Raw genomic sequence first — 13,676 nt, 5'->3', positions numbered from 1 at the left:
AGTGAACAAGGAAATCACATGTGCCTGACTCTTATTGGCTAATTCAGACAGTATGACGCTGTTCAAAATCCAATGGTGAGATGCCACACTTTGTTTAGAAGCCCAGTAATTCACATCCTTACCATCTCCACTAATAGCCCTTTCTCTTTCGAACAGTGCCTCCAACATTGGGCCTAGCACATTATCACATTAGGAGGGTTTCCAAAAACCGGCTTTACATTTWAATTTGCTCCTCTTTTGGCACGTTTTGCAATGTTGAAATTGTTTTTCTTCATTGTTCTCGCCGGGGTTGCCCGGGCGAGTGATGTGATAGAATTCTCTGATGATGATTTCGACAGTAAAATTGGAGATCACGGGATGATTCTAGTGGAATTCTTTGCGCCATGGTAAGGTCTACAGAAACGCATAGCTAACTACATTCTGAGGCTAAATTGTTACAATTTTGTCTCCAGTGAACAGACACTGTTAGCTAGCTAGTTCTACTGTCCAGTTACTCGCGCAAGAGGATTACATAAAAAAAGTTAATGCTCTATAGAATTGAATAGTTGACTTTCTGGCTGTCAACTAACTGTTAACTAGCTACTAGCTAACTATATGTATTAACGTTAGCTAGTTGAGGAAACAAACACTTTTCTAACGTTAACGTTACCTACTTAATGGTTATTTTACAACATTTGCTAGCAAGTTAGGAAGGGAATGTCAAATTGGCCACAGACTAGCCATAGTGACCCATTTCTGCTTCTTATTTCTTACATGCACTTTGTTAGCTACATAAAGTTGCTCGTTATCAAATATCATGTTATACTAGCTAGCTGGGTGTCTCAGAATGGACATAGCTAACGTTAGTATGTAACTAAGTTGGCTACTTTGGATGTGGCCTGGCAAGCCACAATGTTTCATATAATAGTAGAAAATATAATTTTATTTCGTAGAGTTTCAGGTGGATCATGAGTTTACTCAAATGTAACTTGTTTACCTCTCAAACTTAACTTGGAGGCTATAAGCGAGCTAAAATGGGGTTAAAATCACCTTACATTAGTAAGTTGGAGGCTTGGCATACCACTTTTGTAACCTTATGATTGGCCAGTGAAGTTTGGGTGGCTACTCCTGATTGGTCCCCAGAACAGTTAGTAGGCAGTTCAATGCTGTCAAACTTGAACAAGACTTAATCGATTGATCAGAACCATCTATCCTTTTCAAGATAGTTAAGATTTGATAACTTCATTCACAGATTAGTATTTTCCAGCAATAATGTGGATTTCCTTTTTCCTCAACATTGCAGCTGCATTTATTAAAACGTCAATTTACACCCATCAATTTAATCCATCACGGTGGTATCAAATTCCGCCTGCTTTTAAAGCCCACCCATCTAGATTTCAAACTAAGGTCTGAATGGATTATTAACGGCAACATAAGGGTCAAGCTTTTTATTGTTTTACTGATCTCCGTTTACCTCACTTGTGTGTCCCTTAGGTGTGGCCATTGTAAACGACTAGCTCCGGAGTTTGAGGTGGCAGCAACACGTCTGAAAGGCATTGTCGCATTGGCCAAGGTACTTTAGTCACTTAATGCACCTACCATTTGTACATTAAAATGTTACCTTTGGATTACAACCGGTTGTGTGAAATCCCCATACTCCTGTAAAGACAGCCATGTCTACAAGGTTTATAAACTGAGTTAGTCACCTAGTTTGTGCTCTTTGTCACATTCACTAAGTAATGGCCACCTGTCATTATGCTTTAGGTCGACTGCACGGTCCAAAACAATGTGTGCCAGAAGTACGGAGTTAGCGGTTATCCAACACTGAAGATCTTCAAAGACGGAGAGGATGCCGGTGCCTACGATGGGCCCAGAACTGCAGGTATTTGGACTTAACATGCCGTGTCTTGACCTGATGCGCTTAGATACAAAAGCATAATAACTGCCTGTCATCCACCTATTGTATGTTTTGACCAGGTATTTCAATGGTCTCTCTCTCTGTCAGATGGGATTGTGAGCCATCTAAAGAAGCAGGCTGGCCCATCTTCCGTAGAGCTCAAGACCGAGGCAGATTTTACGAAGTATGTCGGAGACCGTGACGCAAGTGTTGTGGGTAGGTTTAGCCTTTGGAAGTTGACCTCTGCATAAATAACCAAAACTAAGTTTTTATACTTTTGCCTTTGTTGTCAATCATATTTGACTGTATGGCGTATTTCCTGTGTCTGTCCTGTCCAGGTTTCTTTGCTGACGGTGGAAGCCCAGCCCAAGCAGAGTTCCTTAAGTCGGCCAGTGCCCTCCAAGAGTCCTTCCGCTTTGCACACACCAACTCTGGGGAGCTTCTCCAGAAACATGGCGTGGAGGGAGAGTGAGTGCACCTCTTAACATTGTGTTTTCTCCACTTACCTCGAGGGTAGACCAGCTTTAATATTGCAGATAGATTGTGGCTTCTATCAATGTAATTGTCTATCATTTTCAATCCCCCATATGTTTGTTTATTATTATTATTATATTTTCCTAACTTTACCACCCCTCCCCTAGTTGGAGTAAACTAATGAACAACAACACTTAGGCTTCTACTTCCAGCTCATACATACTATATACATTTTACAAACACTATATTTTACATTGTTAGGTTCTAATTCTCAGAGTAAAAAACTCAATGGATACTATGAAAGCTCAACCAAGTTTATTCTTCCCAGATGATCGATATAGCTGCATTAGACARAAACCTTTTCACACAAGCACTGYTATTTAACCCTTCCTCCTAGGCTGAGTGTCCACTTACACATCTGTACAAACATTGTCTTTACTGCTAGGCAGGACACTAAGTGGTACGGCCCATTCACTTTTTTTTTTCTCCCTTAGTGACCTGACCTGATCTCGACCCRTCCCCCCCATCACTAATCCATGGCTCTCCCCTTATCAATGCCTGCCACGTGATCGCTTCCCTGCACTCAATATTTCAATAGGTTATCTGATATCATGTAAACGTTATACATTACCCTCTCTCCCTCAGTGACATGAATAAGTATATTTCATATTCTCAGAATCCAACATTAGTTATTTTGTTTGTTTTTGGTCTCATCCTTCAGCTACCCTCCACCCCCCCTATCTCTGAATACCATCCAAATGATTTGCTATATATTAATCAGCTCTGATGATTCACTATAATTCCATTGGTTGTGAGAATTTTGTATAATTTATATTGAACAACTCAAGTTTTCAATCCGGCGTCGTTTTGGTTATCAGTTCATAAACCATGTTTGAGTGTCCTTACTTGTTGTGTCCCGATCTGACCGCTTGTGTTCTGTTTTATTGCAGGGGAATCATTCTGTTCCGTCCAGCACGCCTCAGCAACAAATTTGAAGAGAGCAGTATCAAGTTCAGTGAGGACAAGTTCACCAACGCCATGATCAAGAAGTTTATCCAGGACAACATGTGAGTTTTACCACAAAATGTTCTCCCTCGTGTTGCCAGCAGTAAAAAAGCATAGGCAGTTTGAATGGATTTTTGTTGTTGGCTTATTTAATTCTTGGGAGATGCATGGGCCAGTTAAGACCAATTTCTCTGTGAAGAGCAGCCTTTTTATTTATTTTTTTGCTCAATCCCACAGTCGAGATGGTGACATATTTTTAACAAGTTGTACCTCTTTTACAATGCATTTTGGATGCTGACATTAATGAAACGAGTTGTACCTCTTACACAGATTTTTTCTTTTTTTCCCTCTCCATCAGCTTTGGAATGTGCCCCCATATGACTGATGACAATAAGGACCAAATGAAGGACAAGGACCTGCTGGTGGCCTACTATGATGTGGACTATGAGAAGAACCCCAAAGGCTCCAACTACTGGAGGAACCGGTAGGGTCCCTAGTAAATAACACTTTGTGTGCGTTAGTGTATTTTTTCTAGCTGTCAGTCCCCAAGACTAAACTTGTACCTCATTTTGTGTACTCTGAATGCTGGTATCCTGGACACTGATGGGAAAAGCATGTTCAATGGAGATTTGCAACAGACATACATACAAGTGGACTCTTTGGGATCCATGACAAAATGTTCTAAAGCATTGTTGTATGAACCCAACTCCCTCTCTCTCGCTGTCTATAGGGTAATGAAGGTGGCCAAGAGCTTCCTGGACCAGGGGAAAACGCTGAACTTTGCCGTGGCCAGCAAGAACAGCTTCAGCCACGACATCTCTGAGATGGGCCTGGACGCCAGCTCCGGAGAGCTGCCCGTGGTCGGCATCCGCACTGCCAAGGGAGACAAATACGTCATGGCCGAGGAGTTCTCGTAAGTGTCACTCACCATGCAACTCAAAATGGCACTTCGGACATGGTATCCCTTAGGTTAGGGTGACATAGAACTGGGCGATATAGACACAAATGTGATAAATTACGATTATTTTTTTMGGGGGGGGGAGTGCTAGAACTGGGAGATATGGACAAAGTTATATCGCGATAAATGTAACTTTTGCTCGATAACAACAAATACCATAAAAACATTGAACTGACAGTTGCTTTACATTACAAGCGGCAGGGCTCTAGAAWTTTTTTTTTCTTCCCAGTGTCAAGACAACTGAGATGGTGGTCTATGATTAAAAAAAAAAAGTAAACTCTTTCATCTAGGAAATGCATCATTGATATTTTTATGTGCAACCTGTCAAAATAGGATCCAGAATTATCAGATGTATTTTTCGCTCCTCAGAGAATTTGCTGACGTCTTTGTGCACATTGGCCTAAAGGCCGTATTATTGACCACCTGAGGAAGTGGGAACTCCAAACACTTAGCTAGATTGCTAAATCTAAAATATGGTATTGCTGCTTAATTTATGACTATCAGTAAATGTTGGCTAATGTCCTACAAAACAATTGTCCAGCGCTAGGCCTTGCCTACTTGATGCAGGGCTATTCACTGCGTACGGTGTGCTCCGCGGCACATCAAAACCATACCACACTACAGCCTACTCCGGTTGTAAAGTGGCGCCATGAAATCAGTATTATGAGGTGAGGCATGTGTGATGTACTCTCAGGAAAGCTGTTACACTCCTCACTGTAACTAGAACGACAGTAGTTTTTCTGTCTTTTTCCTGCAATAGCATTTTGAGCAACGGTCATACAATGCCTTCAAAGTATTCACACCCCCTTGACTTTTTCCACGTTTTGTTGTTGCAGCCTGAATTTAAAATGGATTAAATTGGGATTTTGTCACTTGCCCCACAAAGTGGAATTATGCTTCTCTAAATTTTAATTTAAAAAAATACATAACCTGAAATGTCAATAAGTATTCAATCCCTTTATGGCAAGCCTGAATAAGTTCAGGACTAAACATTTCCTTGAGTCAACTAAGTTGAATGAACTCATTCTGTGTGCAATAATAGTGTTTAACATGATTTTTGAATGACTACCTCATCTCTGTACCCCGCACATACAATTATCTGTAAGGTCCCTCAGTCGACCAGTGAATTTCAACAACAAAGACCTGGGAGGCTTTCCAATGCCTCGCAAAGAAATGGACCTGTTGGTAGATGGGTAAAAAATAAGAAAAGCAGACATTAAATATCCCTTTGAGCATGGTAAAGTTAATAATTACACTTTGGATGGTGTATCAATACACCCACCCAGTCACTACAAAGATACAGGTGTCCTTCCTAAGTTGCCGAAGCGGAAGGATTTCACTCAGGGATTTCACCATGAGGCTAACACCTTGCCCAAACCGGCTGCGCGCGTGCGCTATCGTGCATAAATTTATTTTGCCCCCCCACACCAAACGCGATCACGACACGCAGGTTAAAATATCAAAACAAACTCTGAACCAATGACATTAATTTGGGGACGGGTCGAAAAGCATTAAACATGTATGGTATTTTAGCTAGTTAACGTTAATTTGTCCTGTTTAGCTAGCTTGCTGTTACTAGCTAATTTGTCCTGGGATATAAACATTGAGTTGTTATTTTACCTGAAATGGACAAGGATCTCTAATCCGACAATTAATCCACATATAAAACGGCCAACCGAATCGTTTCTAGTCATCTCTCCTCCTTCCAGGCTTTTTCATCGTTTAAATTATATGGTGATCGCATCTAAACTTTCATTGTATTACCACGACTACCGGCAAAACAGTTTTCGTCTTTCTATCACCCACGTGGGTATAACCAATGAGGAGATGGGCGCGCACGCGACGTGTCTGGTCTGGTCAGCATGTAATGGTGACTTTAAAACAGTTACAGAGTTTAATGGCTGTGATGGGAGAACTGAGGATGGATACATTGTAGTTACTCCACAATACTAACCTAAATGACAGAGCGAAAAGAAGGAAGCCTTTACAGAATAAGGCACTAAAGTAATACTGCAAAAATGTGGCAAACAATTTACTTTTTGTCCTGAATACAGAGTTATGTTTGGGGAGCATCTGCTACAGCACATTACTGAGTACCTCTCCATATTTCCCAGCATAGTGGTGGCTGCATCATGTTGGTGTGCTTGTAATCATTAAGGACTGGGGAGTTTTTCAGGATAAAAAATAAACTAAATGGAACTGGGCACAGGTAAAATCCTAGAGGAAAACCTGGTTCGTTCTGCTTTCCACCAGACACTGGGAGATGAATTCACCTTTCACCAGGATAATAACCTAAAACACATGGCCAAAACTACACTGGAGTTGCTTACCAAGAGGTCCATGAATGTTCCTGAGTAGCTGAGTTAGATTTTCAAGCAGATTTAAGTCCAAATCTATGGCAAGACCTGAAAAATGGTTGTCTAGCAATGATCAACAACCAATTTGACAGGGTTTGAAGAATTTTGAAAATAATAATGGGCAAATGTTTCACAATCCAGGTGTGGAAAGCTCTTAGAGACCTACCCAGAAATACTTACTGCTGTAATCACTGCCAAAAATMATTCTAACATGCATTGATTCAGGGGGTTGAATATTTGTAATCAATAAATAAATAAAAAATGTACAACCATTTTAATTTTTCTTCCACTTTGACATGAGTATTTTGTGTTGATTGTTGACAAATGACTAAATCCATTTTAATTCCACTAACACACCAAAATGTGGAATAAGTCCAGGGGTGTGAATACTTTCTCAAGGCACTGTATGCTTGTGGTTCTCAAAATGTGTCTTTGCGCACAGTGGGGAGAGGGAGTGAGCGTCAGCAGCCGACAGGGACAGGTAGATGCTTTCATAGCAGGAATCAACATAATGCATAGGCTATTACTGTTGACCAAATAATGGTTCTAGAACAATCTACAGGAACGTTGTGTATCAAAATGACCAATGTAAGCCAAAATGCTTTGGTAAGAGGAAGACAATGTGGGTGTCTGTAATTTTCGGTGTATCGTTCCAGCTCTACGGTGACAAACTGGTTAATGATTTAGTTGTTATGAGTTTATTGATCATACAAGTGCTACCTGTAATTTACCTAGGGAATTCACACGCACTCATCACCTTCACGTAACAGTGAGTACAACCTGCCATTGAATTCCATTAACATTTCAAGCGTTCCTTGAAGAATGTTAAAAAGCACTTGGGGCTTTTGGAGCCAAATTTGTGACATTTAAACTCTGCGGCAAAGGATATCATGTACACTTTCCACCCAATATAGAAGCACTAATGGGTCTTGATGACCTCTGTAGAAGTAGAAACGTCCTGTGTCTGGGTTTTATTTCCCCACGTGCTATTCCCTACTCATTCAGTCCAATGTCTTGGTCTTCCACAGACGTGACGGCAAGGCCCTGGAGCGTTTCCTGCAGGACTACTTTGACGGCAAGCTGAAGCGTTACCTCAAGTCTGAGCCCATCCCTGAGAACAATGACGGCCCCGTCAAGGTGAGTCAGCACTTGAGACTGAAATTGCAAGTGGTTTTAAGGGTGCTCCCAAACCGGGGGGAAAAACACAGCAACTCAAATTATTACCAGTGAGAGCAGTGTGTTGTGGGAGGGCCTAGGTGTATGTTGTGCTGTCTGAGAGATTCCCCGAGTTTACGCCATTTTAAAAAAGCATGGGTTTTCTCAAGGTTTGTCTGTGTAAACCATTCTCACCAAGGCCTATTTTATTTTTCCTCTGTTCTCCAGACTGTGGTGGCTGAGAACTTTGACGCCATTGTGAACAACGAGGAAAAGGACGTGCTGATTGAGTTCTACGCCCCGTGGTGCGGCCACTGCAAGAGCCTGGAGCCCAAGTGGAAAGAGCTGGGAGAGAAGGTAAGGGCTTCTGATTTTTAAATCTTCTTGACTATGTCATGGCCATTCTACATTGGCACGTGAGACTAACCCTTTCCCTCCCCTACCTCACAGCTGTCCAGTGATCCCAACATTGTCATCGCAAAGATGGACGCCACAGCCAATGACGTGCCATCTCAATACGAAGTCAGGGGGTGAGTGATAAGTCTTCAAGTCAGAACTATTTGGAAAGTGCTTGACACACACAGGACCTACATGTCAAACAAGTCCTGTCTGTGTTACACCCTGATCTTCATGTCCCCCCCCCCCCCCCACACCACTGTTTCAGATTCCCCACCATCTTCTTTGCTCCAGCTGGACAGAAAATGAGCCCAAAGAAATATGAGGTTCGTCCCGATTATACATAACATATACGGCTTGGGTTAAAGTATCTGGCTCATGTAAGACTCAAAGGGTACTCCCGCTTAGACCTCATTTTCTCACGTTGATGCAGCTGCTTACCTGGCTTGATGTTTTTTTTTCAGGGTGCTCGCGAGGTCAGCGACTTTATCTCCTACCTGAAGAAGGAGGCCACCAACCCTCTGGTGGCTCAAGAAGAGAAGTCCAAGAATAAGCAGACCGAGCTATAGAAGCTCAACTGGAGCCAACATTCCGAGGCGGGAAACACTGACAGAACTCAATTATATTCCAATCTTTAGTGAACTACAGAATGCTCTGAACCCTCCCTTGGGTCCTGCTGCTCTGGGAACACTGGAAGGTGGTGGTGGCCAGGGCCTGCCTGATTTTAAATGTATGGAAAGATGGACAGTTTTGAAATTGAGATTATTTCCCCTGGTCTGTACCMCTGATGCACTTTGGTTTGAGACCAATTTCCAGTCATCAATTGTTTCGTTTTTTTTCTGAAAGCGGGGTGGTTATGGTTATTTTATTTTGAACCATGTTTTTGTACATTTTGGAAGGATTGGGAATAAAAGGCCCACAAAACAAAAAGGCATGTTTTTATTTGAATTTTTTGAGAAATGTATCTTTTCAGTCAGGTGTATAGAACATTATCAAGCTGTGTATGACCCAAGTAGTAGAATATAAAAAAATATATAATTCCTTGAGGAATTTTATGGTAATTAGGATTGAAAACATATTCTTCAAAACCACAGGGGACCATTCTATAGAATGTTGCACTTTTAATGGGAGTGTTTTTATAGCTTACTCCTTGACCTAAAAGCATGTTCCATGGAGATACTCTATTGAAAGGGTGTTTTAGTCCAGGAATAGGCTTATTCTGTTTTCAGGAAACCGGCCTTGATTGTGGGAGGCCATTTCCAGAGACACCAGTGTGCACTGTCTTTTGTAACAAAGTCAAGTGTAATGGTTTATTTTCCTCTTGTGAAAACAGTTTGTGCTTTGCAGATGTTGCTGTGTAATGTCATTGATCTTTGAGCAGAGGTGTGAAATTCTGCTGTGACCACTGATTCATAGATTGAGCACCTGAATGGTTAAGAGCAGGGGTACTTGAGTACTATTTGAGAAGGTCCTGTCACATTTCCTAGGTGGCAAAGGTCTGGCTACAGACAGCTATATCGAACTGCTAATACAGTTTGTGGTGGCAGGTAGCCTAGAGGTTCAAGCGTTGGGCCAGTAACCAAAAGGTTGCTAAATTGAATCCCCGAGCTGACAAGGTAAAAATCTGTTGTTCTGTATATGAACAAGGAAGTTAACCCACTCGCGCAAACTAGGCCGTCATTGTAAATAAGAATTTGTTCTTAACTGACTTGCCTGGTAAATAAAAATACAGGACTTGTAAAGGCCCAGTGCACTATTATTGTGAAACAATATTTTTGCCCTAAAATATATATATATATAGTGTGTTAATTTCTTTTCTTTTTTCGGGGGGGGGGGTGTTGTAGCACCCTCAGTACCCCTACTTCCTGCTGCTATGTCTCTGAGTTCCAATCTGTTTGAATCAGACTTGAATGTTGGAATTAACTGATCTTCCTCTCCAGTAGAGGGCAACATCTTTTGGGATTTTTCAGCACATTTTGTTAACCTGGAAGTTATTCTGTAAAATGACACATCAGGCCACGAGTTGGTATTTTTCTCTGATTGGTAGGATTGGTTTAACTATATGGTCCAATCAAGTTGAGAACGAATGCCAGAGGKGGGGCTTACTTACGTACGAGCCAATCAGTGCCAAGTTAGTAAACCTTGCCTGGGCTTGTTCAGTCGAGTGTTCGGGACGGGTGGACGTGTCAGCAGAGGTACTGTATGCTATCTATGCTTTAGGTAATTTATGTATTAATTCGTTAGCATAATGTTTTGGTTAGTCAATGTCATACAGCTAAGCAATTACCTTATGTTATTTTTCGACATTTTGATTGTTCATTTGATTTTGCCACGTTGGTAACACGCGGTCCGGAACACGGACAGATGTGACATTTAGACACATTATCTTTGGCATCATTTCTACTCTTTAGTCACGAATTTGTTTTCTCAATTGAGGTAGCTAGTTATAGCTATTGTGACATAACTAAACTTATATAGCTATTGTGACAACTAAACTTATATAGTATTTTGTCTTTTCCTTCGTTTTTGCCAATGAACTAAATAAAAGGTGTGTTGCAGATGTGATACTACATGGAAAGAGCGATGTCTGAAGCATGGACTTCAATTGGAAGTAAAACCCATCGCAATTATTGGGGACTTATCAACAACTACAGATATTTATCCCGGAAGGCCATGTTCCTCAGTGCAGTGGAGAACGCCAGAGCACGGAAGAAGCACCAAAAGAAGAATAACATCTCCAGTAAGAGAAAAAGGATAGAGGAAAACAATAAAACGCCGGACACGATCCAAAGGGTAAAAAATATAAAATTACCTGCGAGACACACGTGTCTAGAAGTTGATAGCGCTCTAATAACCACAGACTCATGGACTCATGTTGCTAAATTTGGACTGCCATTGCCTCCTACAGTAGAGGGTTTACCGATAGCTGCTTCTGGGGACAACCGTGTAGCCAACCAGCAGACTTCAGAAGGCAAAAAGCTGGTTGGGGCCGCTCTCAGTGAACTATGGGAGGTGGACAGTGGATTCTCGTCTGAGGCCAGCCCTTCTGCTAGCGGACGCAGTTCTCCCTGCCTCACCATGTCCCCCACCACGGTGGTGGCAATGGACTGCGAGATGGTTGGTACAGGGCTGGCCGGGCGCACTAGTGAATTGGCACGCTGCAGCTTGGTAGATTACCATGGCAATGTCCTGTACGATAAGTACATCCGTCCGTGCCAGGCTGTGACTGACTACAGGACCCGTTGGAGTGGCATCCAGAGGCACCATTTACAGAACGCTCTGCCCTTCCCCAAGGCTAGGACAGAGGTAAGAAGAGAACTAGCCCCTAATCATCACAAGATTGTCTGCTACTCTTTGGCCTTTTTAATAGTATTATTTCCTTTGTGACTTCTGGACCAAAGATTACAGTAGTCTATATGRGAAAAAGCCCAACTGGACCTAGCCAGGTTCTCAAAGGAAAGTAGATGTGCAATTGAAGCTGTTTATGATTTATTTAATACTTTGATTATTCCTGTTTGTCTTGTATGTGTGTTCCTGTTGATAATGGCCACCAATACTATGTCTGCTTTCCTGGTCCAGATACTAGGAATACTGGATGGGAAAGTGGTGATCGGCCACGCTCTATACAACGACTTCCAGGCCTTGGATTTCAACCACCCAGGTCACATGATCAGGGACACAAGTGGTATGCGTCTGCTCAGGCGACTGGCTGGCTTCCCTACAAAGCGCTGCGTCTCACTCAAGATCCTGGCCAACAGCCTCCTAAACAGGAAAATACAGGTGAGCGCTCCTCTCTGCCGTCTCTAACCAGAGATGGCTAGGTGTGTTTGGTGAAAAGCGTCTGAGGTTAGGGATCTGAATAGATCGATGGGTATCTTAATAGTCTTGGCTGTGTTGGGTTGGTCATTGGCGTTAATGTTTGTCATTTTGAGTCTGATGTCAAGTGGTCTTTGTCTTGTCCCTGACAGGTTGGAAGGAGGGGCCACAGTTCAGTCGAGGATGCTCTGGCTTCCTTGGACTTGTATAAACTCGTGGAGGGGGAGTGGGAACAGGACATGCGAGAGAGAATGACGGACCGAGACACAGGCACTCTCCCAGACCCCGCTACCTCAAACCACTACATGCAGGACCAGTACTGGCCAGAGGACTTGACCGATGATGGCCATTGAGAGAAGCCTGTATAGGAGGGTTGACGGGGTAGAGGTAGGCCAGGGGGTTCTAAGTCAAGTGATCCAAGTTTGGCAAGCATGGCAGTATGGTTTAGTCAATATCAAGTTGCTCTTCTGACTGGCTATTAACTGAAGTTCATGGGAAAAGAGGTGATATTAAATGAATCTGATTAGCTGACGTTGCACACATCCATGCCGGGAGCCACAGTTTCCACAGGGGATAAGGTCATGGCAACACATCAAGTCGCTCAATGTCCAGAATGGCGTCAAGAAAGGGAGTGAACTGGGAAAGGAGGGGTAAATGCAAAACAAGGGATTTACTTGAATGCATTGCAGCCGTATGTCTTTGTGTATGTAGAGCATGTTTGACTTAACATGTAGATAAAGTGGTAAATCGGATACGAAACACATGCTTAACTTACTACTTGGATAATTAGAACAATGGCTGGAAGTCTATGGGTATCTGCTAGCAGCCCTTGTGATAACACCAGTTAAGGTAGTTTTGCAAACCAATGTTAACTTCCTTCATACTGGACACAGACACAATTTTTATCAATTAGTTCATCGATCTCTGGAAGTAGATAACGGGCCTCTGCTGCAAAATCCTGAAGTATCCCTTTGACTCACCATTTCAGCTTTCTTGCATGAAATTACACCAGTATCTCCCGGTGAGTGGTCCTTTGCCCCTTCAGTCACCTAATAGTGAACCATACTGCCAACTTGATGTTTTAGGCTGCTGTTCTATGAGGACCCTGCTGTGCCTGTGCCCAAATTGGGTGTCAATATATTGGAATAAAATAATTTACGAAAATGTGTACTGTCTTAACCAAAGGTTGACCGATTATGATTTTTCAATGCCGATACCGATTATTGGAGGACCAAAAAAAAGCCGATACCGATTAATCGGACAATTTTTATTTATTTGTAATGACAATTGCAACAATACTGAATGAACACTCATTAACTTAATATAATACATCAATAAAATCTATTTAGACTCAAATAATGCTAAAACAAAGTGTTGGAGAAGAAAGTAAAAGTGCAATATGTGCCATGTAAAAAAAGTAAAGGTTTAAGTTCCTTGCTCAGAACATGAGAACATACGAAAGCTGGTGGTTCCTTTTAACAGGAGTCTTCAATATTCCCAGTTAAGAAGTTTTGGGTTGTAGTTATTATAGGAATTATGATTCGTTGACTATCTTTATACCATTTGTATTTCATATACCTTTGACTATTGGATGTTCTTATAGGCACTTTAGTATTGCCGGTGTAACAGTATAGCTTCC

The 13,676-nt window shown here is 42.0% G+C and overlaps 2 protein-coding genes across 4 annotated transcripts; both read left to right on the top strand.

The window, feature by feature from the left end:
* Positions 1 to 51: 51 nt before the first annotated feature.
* pdia3 (protein disulfide isomerase family A, member 3) lies at positions 52 to 9,151 on the top strand. The gene is made up of 13 exons (XM_023984934.2): positions 52 to 386; positions 1,474 to 1,552; positions 1,744 to 1,861; positions 1,985 to 2,092; positions 2,215 to 2,344; positions 3,301 to 3,417; positions 3,714 to 3,839; positions 4,086 to 4,268; positions 7,699 to 7,807; positions 8,054 to 8,182; positions 8,276 to 8,355; positions 8,490 to 8,547; positions 8,686 to 9,151. Exons 1-13 carry the CDS (start codon positions 253 to 255, stop codon positions 8,788 to 8,790), a joined length of 1,476 nt encoding a protein of 491 aa, XP_023840702.1. The 5' UTR covers positions 52 to 252; the 3' UTR covers positions 8,791 to 9,151.
* A 1,176-nt stretch (positions 9,152 to 10,327) lies between these two features.
* Positions 10,328 to 12,976, top strand: LOC111962099 (apoptosis-enhancing nuclease). Of its 3 annotated transcripts, none has more exons than XM_023984931.2 (4): positions 10,328 to 10,416; positions 10,781 to 11,527; positions 11,801 to 12,001; positions 12,190 to 12,976. In XM_023984931.2, exons 2-4 carry the CDS (start codon positions 10,793 to 10,795, stop codon positions 12,388 to 12,390), a joined length of 1,137 nt encoding a protein of 378 aa, XP_023840699.1. In that variant the 5' UTR covers positions 10,328 to 10,416; positions 10,781 to 10,792; the 3' UTR covers positions 12,391 to 12,976. The 3 variants fall into 3 exon arrangements, with proteins under 3 accessions (XP_023840699.1, XP_023840700.1, XP_023840701.1); XM_023984932.2 differs by having other exon boundaries at positions 10,371 to 10,441; XM_023984933.2 differs by having other exon boundaries at positions 10,383 to 10,416; positions 10,770 to 11,527.
* The last annotated feature ends 700 nt before the right edge of the window (positions 12,977 to 13,676 follow it).

Source organism: Salvelinus sp. IW2-2015, linkage group LG4q.1:29, assembly GCF_002910315.2.
Source record: "Salvelinus sp. IW2-2015 linkage group LG4q.1:29, ASM291031v2, whole genome shotgun sequence".
NCBI lineage: Eukaryota > Metazoa > Chordata > Actinopteri > Salmoniformes > Salmonidae > Salvelinus > Salvelinus sp. IW2-2015.
This window is presented reverse-complemented; position numbering and strand designations above follow the sequence as displayed.

Coding starts and splice junctions, on each gene's coding strand:
- pdia3 (XM_023984934.2), top strand. CDS start 253: ATGTTGAAATTGTTTTTCTTCATTGTTCTCGCCGGGGTTGCCCGGGCG. Junction 7,808..8,053: donor ACAATGACGGCCCCGTCAAG/GTGAGTCAGCAC, acceptor TCTGTTCTCCAG/ACTGTGGTGGCTGAGAACTT. Junction 8,183..8,275: donor GGAAAGAGCTGGGAGAGAAG/GTAAGGGCTTCT, acceptor CCTACCTCACAG/CTGTCCAGTGATCCCAACAT.
- LOC111962099 (XM_023984931.2), top strand. CDS start 10,793: ATGGAAAGAGCGATGTCTGAAGCATGGACTTCAATTGGAAGTAAAACC. Junction 11,528..11,800: donor TCCCCAAGGCTAGGACAGAG/GTAAGAAGAGAA, acceptor TTCCTGGTCCAG/ATACTAGGAATACTGGATGG. Junction 12,002..12,189: donor TCCTAAACAGGAAAATACAG/GTGAGCGCTCCT, acceptor TGTCCCTGACAG/GTTGGAAGGAGGGGCCACAG.